General features: G+C 42.8%; 2 gene segments (V, D, J or C); both read left to right on the top strand.

Moving 5' to 3' along the window:
• Positions 1 to 336: 336 nt before the first annotated feature.
• Positions 337 to 8255, top strand: LOC130365702 (Ig heavy chain V region 914-like). The segment is given in 3 exon segments: positions 337 to 382; positions 474 to 780; positions 8216 to 8255. Coding segments are annotated over 3 exon segments (393 nt in total).
• Positions 8256 to 15929: 7674 nt separating this feature from the next.
• Positions 15930 to 16404, top strand: LOC130365547 (Ig heavy chain V region 6.96-like). The segment is given in 2 exon segments: positions 15930 to 15975; positions 16067 to 16404. Coding segments are annotated over 2 exon segments (384 nt in total).
• The last annotated feature ends 4259 nt before the right edge of the window (positions 16405 to 20663 follow it).

Genomic DNA, 20663 nt, shown 5'->3' with positions numbered 1-20663 from the left:
GGAGGTCGTTGGTTTATGTTGTTCTACTGTGGAAAGGCAGCAGTGAGACCATCTCCTTACGCTCATATCCTTTGTTGTGCTGTTGTCCACACAACCATTCTTGGTAAGCGCCCATTCACATGAAGCGGTTTGAGTGACACGTGCAGTTTTATACTATGGAGCGCTCTTTCTTGCCTTTTTAATTTATCACGATGGGTGGATGATACAGCCGCAGATGTTTATATACCCATAATATGTAAATGAGGTGATGTCACTTCCTATAGTGTAAGATCTCCCCCATAATAAAGACAGTGATCCCAGCTCACACATCACCTCCTACATCTACACCCAGCAGCAATGAAGACTTTCCTGCTCCTCTTTATATCACTGGCCTGCTTGTCAGGTGACCATTACTAGAACATTACAATAAAGATATTACTATCACTATGATGAGATGTTTCTATGGATGTCACCGTATTCTCTCTATTTTCCAGGTGTCCAGTCTCAGCAACTTGTCCAGTCATCAGACCCAGTGGTGATAAAGCCCGGGAATTCCTATAAAGCCTCATGTACGGCTTCTGGATTCACCTTCAGTAGCCACTGGATGAACTGGGTCAGACAGAGTCCTAGTGGAGGATTACAGTGGGTTGCTCGGATTAGTAGCGATGGAGGCAGCACATGGTATCATGATTCTGTTAAAGGACGAGTCACAATCTCCAGAGATAACAGTAATAACCTGTTATATCTACAAATGACCAACATGAAGACTGAGGACTCTGCCGTGTATTACTGTGCTAGGGAAGCACACTGGTAAAAGATAAATTCTGAGTCTTACAAAAATGTGTCCCAAATTTCCTCCTTTAGTCAGTAGATGGCAGCAAAACTAACTGTTACTATATTCTGTAGAATAAAATACAATGATATAAAACAACATACAGTAGAATCTCCCAATAGCCGACACTCACGGGGAATAAAAAGAAAGTGTCCGATACTAAGAGATGTCCCCTATTGGAAAAAAAAGGCTCAAAAATCTTTCTAAATGATGGAATACTGTACAGTATTCACTATAGAGTGTAATTATTACCTATAAAACATAAAAAGCAATATTACAGTAGAATCTCCCAGTGACATTTAATCACCCCTAATCCACCTACCCCGTCATTTCATCCACCCTTTATACCCTGTGCCACCTTATTATGGGGGGAAGAAATGGCACAGGAAGTGGTAAAGTGTGTGTGTGTGTGGGGGGGGGGGGTGATAAATTTGCACAGAGAGTAGTAAAGGGAGAATTAAAGGGGTATTTCAGGCAAAACCTTTTTTTTATATATATCAACTGGCTCCGGAAAGTTAAACAGATTTGTAAATGACTTCTATTAAAAAATCTTAATCCTTCCAATAGTTATTAGCTTCTGAAGTTTTCTGTCTAACTGCTCAATGATGAGGTCACGTCCAGGAGCTGTGCATGATATGAGAATATCCCAATAGGAACTGCACAGCTCCCGGGACGTGAGTCATCAGAGAGCAGTTAGACAGAAAACAACAACTCAACTTCAGGAGCTAATAACTATTGGAAGGATTAAGATTTTTTAATCGAAGTAATTTACAAATTAACTTTCCGGAGCCAGTTGATATATATATATAAAAAAAAGTTTTGGCCTGGAATACCCCTTTAAATAGCATGGGGGGGGGGGGTGGTCAAGAGGAAATGATGTTGCACAGGGGGTAATAAAGGGGGGGGGGGGGTTATTTGGCAAAGGGGAAATAAAATGGCACAGGGGGATCAGGGAAGGAGGGGAGTGAATGATGTGGCCGGCAGATGAACAGAAGCAAGAGACCACTGTTTAAACAGCGGTCTTCTGCTTCTGTGCTGGGGCTTTTGCAAGGGGGTGCAGTGGGGGCCTGGGCCTCCTAGGAGCCTGGGCCCCTTACTGGGGTATTGGCTGTACCCCCGACAGCGGCCCTTTGTACAAGGTAGGGCCAGCACATAAGCCTGGTTGTCCTCTATTGGGAGTGTTTTGTCCCCTAATGGGAGTGTTTTGTCCCCTATTGTCCCCTATTTGAAGTGTTTTGTCCTCTAATGGGAGTGTTTTGTCCCCTTTTGGGTGTGTCCACGCCCTCTATTGGAAGTGTTCCCTATTCAGAGGGTGCAAATACATTAAGTCTTATAGCACTCTGACAGGAGATTAAAAATTGGCCACTATTGGGAGGTGAACGCTAAGGGAGATTTTACTGTATAATATGATTAGTCACCAATCTACCTACTGTATTAATAATTGTTCCTTATACTAATAGGGAATTCCATCAGTTTATAGTGTAAACCACACACCCTAATCTTAGGTTTTCCAAGCATTTTAAAGTGTTTTTTCTTTTATCTTATTTACAGACTTTAATTTCTCAATATATCCAATATACCACACGCTAAATACCTATTTCACTGGCATCTATTATTCTCATTTATCTCATACACGCTCAGATTTTGTTGGTTTTTATGTAGAGAGAAAAGCCAACATGACGATCTTACTTTGCCCCGACATCTGCCATCACACTAGAGTGGGTATATTCCCCCATACAGTCAGCTTATCCTGCCCTTATTGGTGGGTTTGGTCAACTGTCCTATATTACAAGCATTTGCAGCTTTATATTAACCCCTTAAGGACCAATGCAAATAAACCTGTACGCCCCTGAAAGACCAGGCCTGTTTTTTCAAATCGGGGATGTCTGTCTTTATTAGAGAATAACTCTGGTAACGTTTTGCCAATCACGATAATTCTGACATTGTTTTTTTGTCACAAGTTGTCCTTCATGTACATAGTAAAAGTAAGCCGATATCATTTGTAGTTTTTTTTTACGATGCAAAAAATCATGAAATTTTTATAAAAAATTACGATTTTTTGCTATTTTAACACTTATTGGTTGCATATATTTATACACACTGATCAAATAGTTTATGAAACTTATACTTTCAGATGTCTACTTTATTTTGACGTCATTTTTTAGTTTTTAATTAACATTTTAAATTAGTTAGAAGCCTAACAATTTAACTTGAAATTTTGAAAATTTTGAATTTGAATTTTATGTGCTATGCAAGGTTTGCAGAAATTAAAAAGGTAGTAGAACATAGGAACACCCCCCCCCCAAATGACCCCATTTTAAAAACAAGACCCCTCAAGGTATTCGCTAGGGGGTACAGCGAGTATTTTAACACCATAGTTTTTTGGTAGGAATTATTACAAAGTCAGTGTTAAAAATTCGAAAATTGCAATTTTTCACAAATGCATCATTTGGGGGGCATATTTTTTGTACATCACTTCTGATATTGAAAGAAAAGCACCCTTTATTTTATTTAGCTGCTTGTCCCATGTTCGGATATACCCCCGCTTTGGCCAGATATGGTTCCTTGGCCGCGTGGTAGGACTCAGAAGGAGAGGAGCGCCATTTGGCTTTCAGGGCAGAACAGTACCCCCACCCCCACAAGTGACCCCATTTATATACCACACCCCTACAAGTTATTGGCTGGACCAGGGACCTCTCTGATTGGTCGGCTGGCAGTATAACGCGTCTGTCTGTGACAGTTAAGGCTCCTGATGGATATATCCGCCATGTTGTGGGAATAAGCACCCGCTTATGGCGAATATATCCATTACTGCTGTGGCTGGGTAGCTCAGTGTGTCCGCTCATGACTGCTGGCGGAAAATCCGCCGCTATGAGTGGACGCACAAAGCTACCCAGCTGCAGCAGTGAGCTCATTACCGTGACTGCTGCATAATGTGTAGGATCACGTGGCGGACATCCGCAGCATATTACATGCTGCGGATGTCCGCCAATGCGATTCTACACATTATGCTTTTTTTTTTTATTATTAGATTCATTTAATAAATGTATTTTTAATATATATATTTTTTTTTACACTTTTATTACATTTTTATTTATTTTTACACTTTTATTTTATTTATTTATTTATTTTTACACTTTTTAATGCTTTGGAATACTTCGTATTCCAAAGCATTGCAGTTATATGCTGCCTGACAGTTTTTACTAGCAGGCAGCATATTAGGACGTGCCTCTCAGGCAATACCCAGGGCAGACCTGGGGGTCTTTGTAGGACCCCCGGCAGCCCAGGTATGCAGCAGCACCCCGCGATCGCGATGCAGGGTGCTGCAGGAGAGACAGAGGGAGCCCCCTCCCTCTGTCAGAACTCCTTACAGCGCGCGGTCACTTCTGACCACGACTGTAAGGGTTATACTGTCGGGAGTGAAGTGAACTTCACTCCCGGCAGTGCGGCAGGTCCCGGCCAGCCGCGTATTACACGCAGCACCCCGCGATCGCGATGCGAGGTGCTGCAGAGGAGACAGAGGGAGCTCCCTCCCTCTGTCATAACACTTACAGCCCGCGGTCACTTCCGACCGCGGCTGTAAGGGTTAAAACTGCCAGGACCGAAGTTTACTTCGGTCCTGGCAGTGCAGCAGGGTCCCTGCTGTGTGATACAGCCGAGTCCCTGCCGCGATCTCGTGGGTGCACTGGGCAGCACCCACGAGAAGAATGGACGAGTATAGACGTCCAGGTGCGGGAACGCCCGCCAACCTGGACGTCTATACTCGTCCATGGTCGTTATCGGGTTAAACTGACATACCTAGTACATGAAGTTCTACCAAATCCTTATTATTACTATGTACAAGTATGGAATCACTTCTTAAGGATGGATATTTACTGTAATGGTCAACTAAAAATATATCGGGATACTAGACATTAACTAGATAGTTTTTGTAACACATACCTTGCTACCTTAGGGGTCCCCCTTTGAAGCCTATAAGTCCCTTGCTTAATGCTCCAGCTTCTACTTTTAAGACTAACTCATCTGACGGTCTACTGAGTCAACCATTAACTGAGGCGGAGACTGCTGCAGCTGGTGATTGGCTGAGCTGGCCATCACTGCCTAGACAAGTCTTTTATGGAAGTAGCAGCGTTCAGCGGGGGAATAGAAGACCTTACAGGGGATCTCCCGAGGGGACTAGGTGTAAGTTTTTTCTTTAATGTTTTCCCTGCAGCTTTAGAGGAAATGTAGGATCCAAGTACTGTATATTGAAATCTTCTATGCGACAATAATCAAATGTTTCCATCTTTTTTTTTACTACTTCTTTTGATTTATCCAACATAGAAACAATAACATCTTCAATATCACAATATTGCCATAAGATACAATATACAATGTCCCACCCAGTACCCAAACCTCCTCCCACCCCCACCTGAGCTAAGAGGGAAAAAAAAAAAGAAAGAAATCTTAATCAATCAATTTCCATGTTTTATTATATAGTTTCAGCTTCCATCTAGATCTACCAATCCTCGCTTTTTCATATTTTTTAATCCTACCCAACAGTACAGTCCATTGACTAATAGTGGGAATTCTAATTGCAAACCAATTACTCAAGATTAAGTGCTTGCCCAAAATGAATGCTTTTGTTAAAATATCGTTAAATGGACCATAATCAACAAAGTCTCCCAAAATAGCTGATTTCAATGAAAACTCAATCTGGATATTAAATTTATTCCCAAGATAATCTGAGATGTCTTTCCAAAATTTCTTTATCTTAGGGCATTCCCTTAACCCCTTAAGGACCCGGGCTTTTTCCGTTTTTTCATTTTCAATTTTTCCTCCTTAACTTTAAAAAATCATAACTCTTCAAAATTTTCACCTAAAATTATATATAATGGCTTAATTTTTGCGTCACTAATTCTAATTTGTAATGACATTAGTCATTTTACCCAAAAATCTACGGTGAAACGGGAAAAAAAATCAATGTGCGACAAAATTGATGAAAAAGCACTATTTTGTGAGTTTTGGGGGCTTCTATTTTTACGCAGTACATTTTTTGTCAAAAATGATACCTTATCTTTATTCTGTAGGTCCATACGGTTAAAATGATACCCTACTTGTATAGGTTTGAATTTGTATCACTTCCGAAAAAAATCATGAATACATGCAGGAAAATTTATACGTTTAAAATGGTCATATTTTGACCCCTATAACTTTTTTATTTTTCTGTGTTCAGGGCGTTTGAGGACTCATTTTTTGCGCCGTCATCTGAAGTTTTTAGCGGTACCATTTTTGTTCTGATCAGACTTTTTGATCACTTTTTATTCACTTTTTTGTGGTATAAAAAGTGATAAAAAATGCGCTATTTTGGACTTTGGAATTTTTTTGCGCGTACGCCATTGAACGAGCGATTTTAAAAGAGGTATATTTTTATAAATCGGACATTTCCGCACACGGCGATACCACATATGTTTATTTTTATTATTATTTACATAATGTTTTTTTTATTTTTGGAAATGCCAGGTGATTCAAACTTTTATTAGGGGAAGGGATAATTGAAAGGGTTAATGACTTTTTTACACTTTTCTTATGCAACATTATAGCTCCCATAAGGGGCTATAACATTGCATGTACTGATCTTTTACACTGATTGATCCATCTCCATAGGAATGGATCAATCAGTGTTTTCGGCGATTGAATGCTCAAGCCTGGATCTCAGGCTTGAAGCATTCATTCGGCGATCAGACAGCACAGGAGAAGGTAAGAAGACCTCCTCCTGTGCTTCAGCTGTTCGGGATGCCGCGATTATACCGCGGCGATCCCGAACAGCTCCCTGAGCTAGCCGGGCACTTTTACTTTCGTTTTTAGCTGCGCGGCTCAGCTTTGAGCGCGCGGCTAAAGGGTTAATAGCGTGCGGCACAGCGATCAGTGCTGCGCGCTATTAGAGGCGGGTCCCGGCTTCACTATGACGCCGGGCCCGCCGCGATATGATGCGGGGTCACCGTGTGACCCCGCGTTATATCGCAGGACCGGGACTCATGACGTATGCATACGTCATGGGTCCTTAAGAGGTTAATAAATGTTCCAGATTGGCCACATTTGCGATACATTTTGGACAAGATGAGTTACTCCTGCAATTAAATTTCCACAATTGTACCGGAGAGTAATATGATCTATAAATTATTCTTGATTGATGAAGCTTGAAGTTTTTATTTGAGGAACAGGATAACGCATTTTGACATATCCTAACCTAACTACTATCATTCATTTTACCCACTACTCTTTCCCATTTTTTAATTTTTTTTAATCTGAAATCCCTATGAGGGTTCATCTATCATACTCCTATATATAAATATATATATAAATATATATATATATATATATATATATATATATATATATATATATATATATATCTTAGAGTCGCCCCTGTGTTCAGTAATATATTTTATTAAATTGTGACATTCTATAGTGAACCCTTCCCTATTTAGTGTACTTCTATCTGCGTGATTTATTTGAGCATACCAGAATTGTTTACTTAAATCTAGGATCCCCTGTTCCTTTAATGTTTCAAAAGGAACCAATCTTCCTTTTGAATATAATTGTGTAACATATTTAATGCCTCTTTTTTGCCAAAAGGCTCTATCTATTCCTTTGTGAAACTCCACAAATCTACAAAACTCCACAAATCTCTCCAAACCCTAAAATACAAGTGAACTGGTGCAAATTCTACTAGTGCTAGATTTTGTTTTTGAGCTTCCATTAGCTCAAAAGCATTTTCATATAGGCCACTACAGAATTCTAGCATATGGGTTTAAACAGGATTTTTATTCCAATTTTTTTTTTCTTGGGTTTTTGCGGCCAAAAAGTAATATTTAAAATACGGCAAACTCCACCCTCCTCTCCCTTCAGGGAGAGTAAGGGCCAGATATTTTATCCTGACCTGTCCTCTTCCCCATATTAGTCTATTTATTATGGCCTCCAGGCCTTTAAACCAGCTCAGAGGAATCCACCCTGATGAAGCTCTTATTACATATAAAACTTGAGAAAGAATTATCATTTTGACTAGAGCAACTCTGTCTGCTTGGGCTAGTGGGAGACCACACCATGAATTCACTTTATTTTCTATTTTTTTTTTTTTTAACAAAGGGTTTAAACTGTCGTTTTTAAATGCCTTTTTTTCATTGGAAATCTCCAACCCTAGATATTTAAGTGATTCTCCCACTTTTACTAAATGGACCTCGGGAATGGATAATACTGCCTTTGTCTCAACTGGCAAAATGGCTGATTTTACCCAATTTACCTCCATCCCTGAGAGATGACCAAAGTCTTTCACCAGGGAGATTACTATGGGAAACATTGTCTCAGGGTTATCCAAATATAACAAGAGGTCATCTGCATAGAGAGATACTTTGTTTGTTGCTCCATTGATTCCGAATCCTTTAATCTGTGGGGATCTGCATAAGACCTCGGCCAATGGTCCAACAAACATTAGGAACAAGAGAGGGGCAAGGGGTACCCTTGTCATGTCCCTCTTGTCAGGAAAAAAGGATCAGTAAGATCACCGTTAATAATCATCTGAGCTTTAGGCTCTTTATATATCAATTTTATCCACTTAGTAATATTCTCCCCCAAGCCGAATTTTTTTAAAGTGCCCCATAGAAACCTCCATTCCACTCTGTCGAACACTTTAGTTGCGTCCAGCGACAGAGTGGAACGGAGCGGATGACCCGTAAAAACAAGTGTCAGATTGTCATATATCAACCTCCCCTTGACAAAACCAGTTTGATCAGGATGGATCAGATCCAGAATAATCTTGGAAAGACACATAGCAATAACTTTAGCTAACAATTTAACATCGACATTTAATAATGAAATTGGTCTTAACATTGGAGGGTCAAGAGCTCCCACTTCTTTTTTAGGTATAAGAATAATATTTGCTTCCAGCATTGAGGGGAGGGGGGGGGGGAGTGCTGATAACAGAAATAATTCAGTAAACACTATACGAAGAATAGGTATCAGAACATCCTCCCACTCTCTATAAATTTCCCATGGGATCCCATCTGGACCTGGCGCAGATGATTTTGAGAAATAATATAAGGCTTGTTTAAGTTCTATTATGGAGATATCTCTATCAAGTGTCTCACTCTGTCCTACAGTTAAGATAGGAAGGGGAAAATTTAATAAATAGTCCTCTATTTCTTGCTCTGGACTATTTACTTCTGATTGATATAGATTAGAGAAATACTTAAAGATAATTTCCTTTATCTCGTCCTCATTTACCGTAACTTTACCATCTGTACTCCTAAGATTATTTATCTGGGACTTAGAATTTAGCAATTTTAAAATATTGGCCAACAATTTCCCCGGTTTCCCCCTTCTATAAAAAATTTTTGACCTGCGAAGAAGGATTTTTGTTGAACTTTTTCATTTACAAAGTTAGCTAGTTCTTCCTGCCCCTCTTTCATCTACCCAAAATTATCTTGCGAAGGATCTGATGCAAATTTTCTTCAAGTCCACCAACCTCTGCAGTTATATCCCTTCCAGCTTTACGAAATTCTTTCTTTTTATAATTGATTTCTCTAAATAATAAACCTCTTAAAAAGGCTTTCAGTGAATCTCATACCATTTGAATGGAAGCAGAACCCCTATTTAATTTCCATTACTCGTGAATTTGAGCTACTAAAAGACTTTTTCAATCTAATATATTCAACCAGTGAAACATTCCTTCATTCTCCTTTTCTAATCGAACCAAACCTTATTTCAGTAACCAACATGGAATGATCGGAAATTGATCTAGGATGATAATCCACTTTTTTTTTTTTTTTTATAATTTTCATCCCTAGCTGGTTACAGAAAAGTAGATCTATACGTTAGGCCGTTTGATATGATGAAGAGAAGCACAAAAAGGCATCCCTATTAAGATTTTTTAATAGAAGTAATTTACAAATCTGTTTAACTTTCTGGCACCAGTTAATTAAAAAAAATTTTTTTCAGTGGAGCCCGTCTATAAAGTTGCTCCGTTAAGAGACCCGTTATGAACTTCCGTTAGAAAAGTCATAACTTCTTAAGGACGTAGGGCATACCTATACGCCCTACACATGTTCCCGGTACATAAAAAGGGGTCATGCCGTGACCCCGCATTATACCGGGTCGGTCCAGGTGGCTAATGATAGCCGGGACCCTGGACTAATAGCGAGTGGCACCAATCGTTGTGCTGCGTTCTATTAACCCTTTTTAGACGCATCTAAATTAAAAGTAAAAGCTTCCCAGCAGCCCAGCGGGCTGATCGGGACCATCGCGTCCCGATCAGCTAGCATGCAAATGGAGGTCCCCTTACCTTGCTCCGTTGCTTCCCATCTGCGATTGATTGCTCCAAGCCTGCGATACAGGCTTGAGCAATCGACCGTTTATAACACTGATCCATGCAAAGCTATGGCGTTGCAGGGATCAGTGTAAAAGATCTGTCTGTGCAATGTATATAGGAGCTATAACACTGCAAAAAAAGTGGAAAAAAAAGTTAATAAAGGCCACTTAAGCCCTTCCTGTTACGCCGAGCGCTCCGGGTCCCTGCTCCTCCCCGGAGCGCTCACGGCGTCTCTCTCCCTGCAGCGCCCTGGTCAGACCCGCTGACCGGGAGCGCTGCACTGACATTGCCGGCAGGGATGCGATTCGCACAGCGGGACGCGCCCGCTTGCGAATCGCATCCCAAGTCACTTACCCGTCCCGGTCCCCGGCTGTCATGTGCTGGCGCGCGTGGCTCCGCTCTCTAGGGCGCGCGCGCGCCAGCTCTCTGAGACTTAAAGGGCCAGTGCACCAATGATTGGTGCCTGGCCCAATTAGCTTAATTGGCTTCCACCTGCTCCCTGGCTTTATCACATCACTTCCCCTGCACTCCCTGGCCGGATCTTGTTGCCATTGTGCCAGTGAAAGCGTTCCCTTGTGTATTCTTAGCCTGTGTTCCAGACCTCCTGCCGTTGCCCCTGACTACGATCCTTGCTGCCTGCCCTGACCTTCTGCTACGTCCGACCTTGCTCTTTTCTACTCCCTTGTACCGCGCTTATCTTCAGCAGTCAGAGAGGTTGAGCCGTTGCTGGTGGATACGACCTGGTTGCTACCGCCGCTGCAAGACCATCCCGCTTTGCGGCGGGCTCTGGTGAATACCAGTAGCAACTTAGAACCGGTCCACCAACACGGTCCACGCCAATCCCTCTCTGGCACAGAGGATCCACCTCCAGCCAGCCGAATCGTGACACTTCCCTAATGAAAGTTTGAATCACCCCCTTTTCCCATAAAAAAAAAACTGTGTAAATAAAAACATATATGGTATCGTCGCGTGCAGAAATATCCAAATTATAAAAATATATCATTAATTAAACCACACGGACAATGGCACATGCGCCAAAAAATTCCAAAGTCCAAAATAGCGTATTTTTGGTCACTTTTTATATGATGAAAAAATTAATAAAAAGTGATCAAAAAGTCTGATCAATACAAAAATGGTACCGATAATAACTTCAGAATATGGTGCAAAAAATCCCTCATACTGGCCCGTATGAAGAAAAATAAAAAAGTTATAGGGGTCAGAATATGAGAATTTTTAACGTATACATTTTCCTACATGTAGTTAGGATTTTTTTTCAGTAGTACAGCAAAATCAAACCTATATAAGTAGGGTATCATTTTTACCGTGTGGACCTACAGAATAAAGATAAGGGGTCATTTTTACCGAAAAATGCACTGTGTAGAAACGGAAGCCTCCATAATTTACAAAATGACATTTTTTCTTCAATTTTGTCGCACAATGATTTTTTTTTTCAGTTTTGCCGTGCATTTTTGGGTAAAATTACTAATGTCACTGCAAATTAGAATTGGTAGCGCAAAAAATAAGCCATCATATGGAATTTTATGTGCAAAATTGAAAGCGTTATGATTTTTAGAAGGTGATGAGGAAAAAATAAAAATGCAAAAACGGAAAAACCCTGCATCCTTGAAGGGGTTCTCTGGTGCTTGAAATCTTATCCCCTATCCAAAGGATATTGGATAAGATGCCTGATCGCGGGAGTCCCGCCGCTGGGGACCCCCGTGATCTTGCACGCGGCACCACGTTTGTAATCAGTCCCCGGAGCGCGTTCGTGTGTGATGTCATGCTCCGCCCCTCAATCACGCCCCCTCCCGTAGGCTTGCATTGAGGGGCAGAGCGTGACATCACACAGGGGCGGGGGCGTGATGTCACACGCCGCCCGCCCTGTAGTTGCCAGTAATCAGTCCCAGAGCGAACACGCTCCGGGGACTGATTACAAACGTGGTGCCGCGTGCAAGATCACGGGGGTCCCCAGGGGTGGGACTCCCGCGATCAGGCATCTTATCCCCTATCCTTTGGATAGGGGATAAGATGTGTAAGAACCGGAGTACCCCTTTAAGGGGTTAAATATGGATGTTAAACGATCGTTTCAAAATCACATTAAAGTCTATGGGATTTTTTTATTATCCATTATGACCCGTTATAGACCGTCATGAATAACGGACGTTATTTGTGATGGAAGAAAAAACGGCACATGCACTAATTTTTCTTCCATCACAAGAAACGGGTAAATTAACGGCCGTTATTTTTAACATTGAAGTCTATGGCAAACAGATGAGCCTTTATGTCATCCATTTGCACCTGGTTTTTAATATCTGTTATTACAGAGGTGACTTTAGCAGAGTCCTGCAGTGCTTAGGGACTACTACTCCCATCATGGAACATACTTGTTTCCATGATGGGAATAGTAATTCCCCATTGCAGGAGTCTGCGGGTGGCTGGGGAGGCTACATTAGTGTTTGTACTACTACCCCCATCATGGAACAGACTCTGTTCCATGATGGGGGTTGTAGTACAGGGGCTGAGGGATTGATCGCACCGGGTCTCATTTCTGAGACACAATGTGATTAGAAGTTATTAAACAGGGGAGAAGGCGGCATGCTCCACTCCCCTGTGATGTACGGTTTATTTTACTTTCATTTTTAAATTCCCCGCCTGAAGCCCTGAATGGCCGGTACTGAGGAGCCATTCAGGGCTCCCAGCAGGGTTTTCAAATAAAAGCGCTGCGGTGGGGAAAGATATACAGAATCGATGGGGGGGTATGTGTCTGGCCCCCTTACCGCTTCTATATATCTTGCCCCCTGCTGTATATTTTCCCCCCGCAGCACTATTATAAGCCCTCCGCAGCACTATGAATGAAAAGTATTCTATTAGCAGCGCATCGAACCAGGAAGCCGGCCGGCCTGATGTACTGGTGAAAGAATACTTGTATTTCATTGCATTGCAGTGGCATATGTACATAGAAGCACTGTGGGGGCCAGATAAAGCTATATGTCCGCCCCCACAGCACTTCTATAAGCATATGCTGCCGCAGCGCTATGAATGACAAGTGTTCTATCAGCAGCGCATCGGGCCGGCCGGCTTCCCAGCCAGATGTGTTGCTGTTAGAATACTTCCCGGCCCGATCCGCTGCTAATAGAATACTTTTCATTCATAGCGCTGCTGGGGGATTATGATAGCTCTACGGGGGGGGGGGGGGGAATATATATACCCATGTGCTGCGGGGGGCAAATGATTGCACTGCGGGGGGCAAGATATATAGAAGTGCTGCAGGGGCCAGAAATATACCTTTCCCTTTTCTATATTCAGGTTGAAAAATGGTGGTATGAGGCCACAGAAACGTTGCCTGTATTTATCCTGGAATACATTTTTTTGCACATTTACTTGGAGTGCTGCGGTCACCATTTTTGTTTGCATTACCTTTCCCTTTTCTATATATATCTTTCCCCATCGCAGCGCTTCTATTTGAAAACCCCGCCGGGTGCCCTGAATGGCTCCTCAGTACCAGCCATTCAGGGCTCCCAGCGGGGAATTTAAAAATGAAAGTTAAAATACACCGTACATCGCAGGGGAGTGGAGCATGCCATCTCCTCCCCTGTTTAATAACTTCTAATCCCATCAGGTCTCAGAAGTGAGACCCAGTGCGATCAATCCCTCAGCCCCTGTACTTCAACTCCCAAAAAGGCAAAACATTTTTTTTTTTTGTAGATCAAAAATCTATTTTTTCTATTTTGAGTCAAAGCCAGAAGTGGATAAAGCAGGAAGGAGAAGTACAAGCCTTTTTTAAGTTTTTCCTACTGCTTTTGCATGGTTTCACACTGCATTAAGCAATATCCATCAGACATGTACATTGGGTTGAAACTCTGACATATACCCCCTATGACAGATGCCCCTTAGTGGCATGCAACATACATGGGGTCCCTTATTAAAAAATATATCGCATACAGTTTTAATTTTTTTTATAGAATCCAGTTGCATGGAATAACAGTGAGGTCTGCTCTTCTCCATCTAGCAAATTCCCAAAGCACACTTTTGGCCTCTGTTGGGTAAAAGGGTTCTACTGATCAATTTAAAGTAGTTGCCAGGACCTAAGCTTGGACTTAAAGGGGTACTCCAGGGAAAAACTTTTTTTTTTAAATCAACTGGTGCCAGAAAGTTAAACAGATTTGTAAATTACAAAGAAAGAGAATAACTCCAGCTCAGCTAAGGAAGATACGGCTTTATTCACATCAACGAGGCAACAGGTACAGGGAGGAAGGGACGCGTTTCGGCTAGGTGCTGGCCTTAGTCGTACGACTAAGGCCAGCACCTGGCCGAAACGCGTCACTTCCTCCCTGTACCTGTTGCCTCGTTGATGTGAATAAAGCCGTATCTTCCTAAGCTGAGCTGGAGTTCTTCTCTTTCTTTGTGATTACTCCGGGTGAGGTCCACACCTACTCCGCGCCCAGTATCCAGACCAGGGATTGAGCTGGGATACCTGCTTTCTGTAAGATTTGTAAATTACTTCTATTAAAAAATCTTAATCCTTCCAGTACTTTTTAGGCTAAGTTTCCAACGCAAAAGAAAAACTCCAATTCTGCCGCATGGCATTTTTTTGGTCAAAAAATGCTGCGGCCAGATGTTAGCTGTAAGTCAATGAGAAATCACAAATTTCTAATTTCACTTTGCGTTTTTTCACTTTGGCATTTTTTTAATCCTTTTGGCATTTTTTCCACTCTAGTATTCAGCCTTAGCTGCTGAATACTACAGTGGAAATTATTTTACGTTTGAAACACAGAGCTGTCTGCTGACATCATGAGCACAGTGCTCTCTGCTGACATCTCTGTCCATTTTAGGAACTGCCCAGAGTAGAAGAAAATCCCCATAGCAAACATATGCTGCTCTGGACAGTTCCCAAAATGGACAGAGATGTCAGCAGAGAGCACTGTGGTCATGCTGTCAGCAGAGAGCTCTGTGTTTCAAAAAGAAAATAATTTCCGCTGTAGTATTCAGCAGCTAATAAGTACTGGAAGGATTAAGATTTTTTAATAGAAGTAATTTACAAATCTGTTTAACTTTCTGGCACCAGTTAATAAAAAAAAAAAAAAAAAGTTTCCCACCGGATTCCCCCTTTAATTGGGCATTGGACTACTGGGCATTGCTTAACCCATACCAGTGTGAACCCAGCCTTACAGATATATAAATGTAGTACTGCATTTTGGCCAACTATGGCATTATCCTTAGAAATTAGAGCCACAGACATGTTTACCAAAATCTGCAAATGAAGTGATTTTAGATATGACTTATTTACTGTATTGTTAGCACTGTAAGTAAGTCTTATTTATTAAATGATGACCTCCAGGAAATAGTGGATAGCTTCGGGCGCTGAGAGATCACAGGTAACAGGTAGATGTGAACAACTTTTATTCCCAAAATGCCCGAAGCTATCCACTATTTCATGGAGGTCGTTGGTTTATGTTGTTCTACTGTGGAAAGGCAGCAGTGAGACCATCTCCTTACGCTCATATCCTTTGTTGTGCTGGGGTCCACACAACCGACCTTGGTAAGCGCCTTTTCACATGAAGCGGTTTTAGTGACACATGCAGTTTTACACCATGGAGCGCTCTTTCTTGCCTTTTTAATGTATTACAATGGGTGGATGATACAGCCACAGATGTTTATATACCCATAATATGTAAATGAGGTGACGTCACTTCCTATAGTGTAAGATCTCCCCCATAATAAAGACAGTGATCCCAGCTCACACATCACCTCCTACATCTACACCCAGCAGCAATGAAGACTTTCCTGCTCCTCTTTATATCACTGGCCTGCTTGTCAGGTGACCATTACTAGAACATTACAATAAAGATATTACTATCACTATGATGAGATGTTTCTATGGATGTCACCTTATTCTCTCTATTTTCCAGGTGTCCAGTCTCAGCAACTTGACCAGTCATCAGACCCAGTGGTGATAAAGCCCGGGAATTCCTATAGAGTCTCATGTACGGCTTCTGGATTCACCTTCAGTGATTACTATATGCACTGGCTTAGACAGAGTCCTGGCGGAGGATTACAGTGGGTTGCTCGGTTTAATGAAGTAGCAAGCTACACAGCATATCATGATTCTGTTAAAGGACGATTCACAATAATCAGAGATAACAGTAATAACCTGTTATATCTACAAATGACCAACATGAAGACTGAGGACTCTGCCGTGTATTATTGTGCTAGAGAGAGAGACACATTGATAGAAGACAATCTGTGAGCGCAACAAAAACTTATACAAAGCTTCATTAGTTCCTCACTAGGTGGCAGCAAAAAACATTTAACATCATATAGTGTAATATACTCTTTAATTCATTCAGACATAGGAATATGTTGGCACAACTTTTTTTTTTTTTAGAACAGTTGAGTTTTACAACCTTTTTTCTTTTTTTTTTATCCCTTTAAACATATAAACAGTTATAAATCTAATAAGGGTATCCTGGGCATATAGATGTTTTATATTTAGCTTTGGAAAAAAAAGGCATATACATCTGCCTGGGCTTCCCACAGGTCCCAGAGGGACATCATCTGGTATGTTACACATCTCTTTGATTCCTACTTTAGAGATGGACTTATCTCAGCAGTGATTGGTAGTTCCTGCTTAGACAATTCCATCTCAGAAGAAGGAAGCAGGGTGACAATCGAGGAACCAGGAGCTATGGGAAAACCAGGTAGGTGAGTATGCCTTTTTTAATTATTTGTATAGCAGCCTCAGCAAAATACAAAATACATTGTATCACTGGAATACTCCTTTATGTAACTGCATACCACACGCAAAGACATGCCCATTTTACTTTATTTGAATAAAGAACATATACCTTAATATAGCTGCCTTTGCTTTTCTGTACAGCAAAAGAAATTATCCAGACATAAAATACAATCATCACAAACCCCCCTCTGACATTTGGTTAGATAGGACATATTGCATGATATGATGCAATAAATTCTGTCCACTAAAATTACTATTCAAACAAAGGTTCCATATAAATCAGTTGGGCAGAATTACTATTGCAAATTTGCAATCATCTAAATTTTCATGCTTTTCACCATATTTATGTTTTAGACACTTCTTATATACTTTTGCACCTCACACTGCAAGGGTTGTGGCTTATTTGGAGATGGGGCATGGCTTGAATGGACTTTGTGTGTCATAAATTGGGTGCAAAATTTGGGTGAATTTTTTAAGTTTAGTTTGCATAATGGGGGTAATTTACGCTGCTCCTAAGTAAACCACCAACAATGTACTCTTGAATTGGACTTGGACTTATCAAGAAGCACACACCTCTTGATAAATCTAGGTGCATTTAAGGTTGCTTTGTGTGGCAAATTCAAAAACCTAATCAGCTTATGCCATCTATCTATAATCAGGACTGGTGCAAGAATTTTTGCCACCCTAGGCAAAATCTAATTTTGCTGCCCCATGGCCCCAGTCCTTTGCATGTTGAAAGCAGCGCAAATTCGAGCCAAGTGTCTTGGATCCCCTCTAGCGAAAGAGCGCCTGGGCTGGACCTATGCTTTAGCCTCCAAAGCGTAGGTACACCATTAACGGCAGGCAGCATTCCTATATATAGAGGGGGGAAGAGGGAGCAGTTCCTGAAGCCTTGCAGGGAACTTTGGTTTCTGTTTTAGGCTCGGTCATGCCACAGCACAGCAGTAGGAGGCAGTCACAACAGGCGAGCTTCAAAGTCTTCAACTAACTTGCCTAAGCCAGCACCTAACTTACCGATGGGTGGCTCCGGCCCTGGCTGTAATTACTGTAATACATTGTGCCCCTATATGAACTTCAATAAGTTGTGCCCCCTAATTTACGGTAACACACCACACTGTGTCCCTCTAATAACTGTAAAACACTATGCCCCTTAACTAACTGTAATACACTTGACTCAGGGATTGCATAGCTGCTGCTGTCCTTATAGCCTCCCCCATTCTACATCTTCCCAATAATACTCTTAAACAGTGTTGGTGTAAAAACGGCCACAACAGACCAACTTTATTAAACATTAACAGCATTTAACAATAAATAAACAGTATGAACATCATACATAACATAACAGGTATCACCTAACTTGAAACCAGAACTGGGGGAAATACCTGGAGGCACCTTGCGCATTCTCCCCATCCTCAATCCACCTGAAAAGGACCTCCTACTTTACCCCTGGCCGTAGGTCACTGGACCCCGGGGCACCATTTTCGGAGTTCGTACCCCTCCTTGGTGCCCCATGCCTGCAAGGTAATCATCAAGCTGGGTGCCGCCACCTAGCCAACCATCCTTTCGTCCAGCATAAGTCTCCAAATGTGCCTACAAGCCTTCCCCCTACTCCCGCTCAGAGCGCTCCACTGTCCGAGTCCTCCGTGTCCGAGCCGTGACCCGAGATGGGAGCAGGAGTACCTGGACTATAGCGGTGAGTGCAGGGCACCTTTGTTCTTTGTATATTACTATTCGGTGATTGTTGTTTTCACTGTCCTAGCACCTCCGCTGCCAGGGTTGGGTTTCCATATCAGCGGGACGCCATTTCCATCTCGTGGTCTCAGGAAGTTTAAGGTACCGTTACTATTACTTAGCAATATATGGCAGCACAGTCAATCACATTTGAAAGCCTCCCCTCGGACTATCCCTGACAGCACATTCTCCTCATCCTCAATCCACCTGAAAAGGACCTCCTACTTTCCTACTTTACCCCTGGCCATAGGTCAGCGGACCTCGGAGCACCATTTTCGGAGTCCGTACCCCTCCTTGGGGCCCCATGCCCACAAGGTAATCACCAAGCTGGGTGCCGCCACCCAGCCAACCAACCATTGCATCCAGCATAAGTCTCCAAATGTGCCTCCAAGCCTTCCCCCTACTCCCGCCGCAATGGCGGGTGTGAGCCCTTACACCATGCCGCTCCTCCACAAAGCTACCGCCTTCTCAACTGCCTCCCAAATCGCCAAAGTCCATAAATCCATAACTATGGCATTCTGATGAACCCCGTCCGGATCCATGAACTCCAGCGACCCTCCTTCCAGCTCCCAATGACGAACCACCAACCCCCCGTTCCTAGCAACAAATTTGCTAACAACCCGATTCACCTTTGCCCAAGCACGATTCAAGGAAGCCATGGAGCGAGCCTGCTGCCACCGGCGTCGAGCCACAATGTTAGACCAAATCAAAATAACACCTGGGAGAGTGGCCCACAACCGCAACATGTCTTACTTCACATCCCTCATCACATCTCTGGACCTGCGCAAACCCCAGATCATTCCCCCCTGCATGGATAACAATAACATCCGGAGCTCTGTCCAACTGAACATAGGATTGAATGTGAGGCAGCAACCCCGCCCACAACATACCCCCTTTACCCAACCACCTAACCTGTGCTTCAGACCGAGAGAACCCAACTGCCGACCAGCCAGCCGAACACCAGCCCAAACCACCCACCGAACCACTTACGAATGCCTGACTATCCAAATCAAGCATGATCCAGCAACTGTAATGAAACAAAGAAAACAGAAAAATAGCAACAGAAAAGCAAAAAATACAACAAATGCGGACGAACATACAGCCTAAAACGCTCTTACTCCCACCACCCAATACGTCTAATAGCTTCTGATTCAAACCCCACCTGGACGCCTCCGTGGCCACACCAATACAGAAGGAGTGCGAGCTGAAGTCCTCCACCACACAACCAACCTCCTGTAAACATTTCCAAAAAAAAAAAAAACACAAATTGAAAGCGGGAAAGGAAACTCCCATCCCCATGCACCGAGGAGGCACTAATATGAAACTCTGAAAACACGCCACTGGGCATATTTTCGAAACCCCATGCTCAGCCAACGATCCTTCGACCTGCGCACCCAACATTCCAAGACTCCCGTATCCAACCTAACGTCCGCCCGCAACAAACCCCCTGGCACCATATGGCTAGGCGCCACCAATTCAGAGACCCAAAAGGCCCCAAAAAACGCTAACGAAAAAGCCAGCCGAAACAACATCACCTCATACCCTGAAGAACACACCGATCCCAGGACAGCCCCCAACCTCTCAAGCAGGGGAAAGACACCAGCCTACGCGAGTCGCGGCTCATAGCCCCTTACGAAAACCCTGCAACATCTGCCTAACTAAAAATGATTTGGTCTCATCCCCCAAACCCCTAAACTTGAACCAAAAGGTAATGCCCACCATCCAGCGGCCAATACTCGAGGGCGACACGCCCTCCCCAAATGCCCGACCCACATAGTACAACACTGCCGACTCCTGTTCCTCCCTGCCTGACAACTGGCCCAGCATAGCCTCCCAACCCACCCACCAGCGACTGTAAGCCGTCCAAGTAGCTCCACTCACTGATCGCTGCACCAAACCCATCGACAATGTCACACCAGCCACCACATCCACTGCAGACAAGGGAGCCCTCGATCCTCTGCTTCTGGAGCCAATTCCCGAAACCTGTCCCACTGAAAACGAGAAATAGCGTCAGCAATGGAATTCTGGACCCCTGGCAC

This window comes from Hyla sarda, chromosome 1 (assembly GCF_029499605.1).
Source record: "Hyla sarda isolate aHylSar1 chromosome 1, aHylSar1.hap1, whole genome shotgun sequence".
Classification (NCBI taxonomy): Eukaryota; Metazoa; Chordata; class Amphibia; order Anura; family Hylidae; genus Hyla; species Hyla sarda.
Note: the sequence above shows the minus strand (reverse complement) of the source record. Positions and strands in the feature narration are given on the sequence as shown.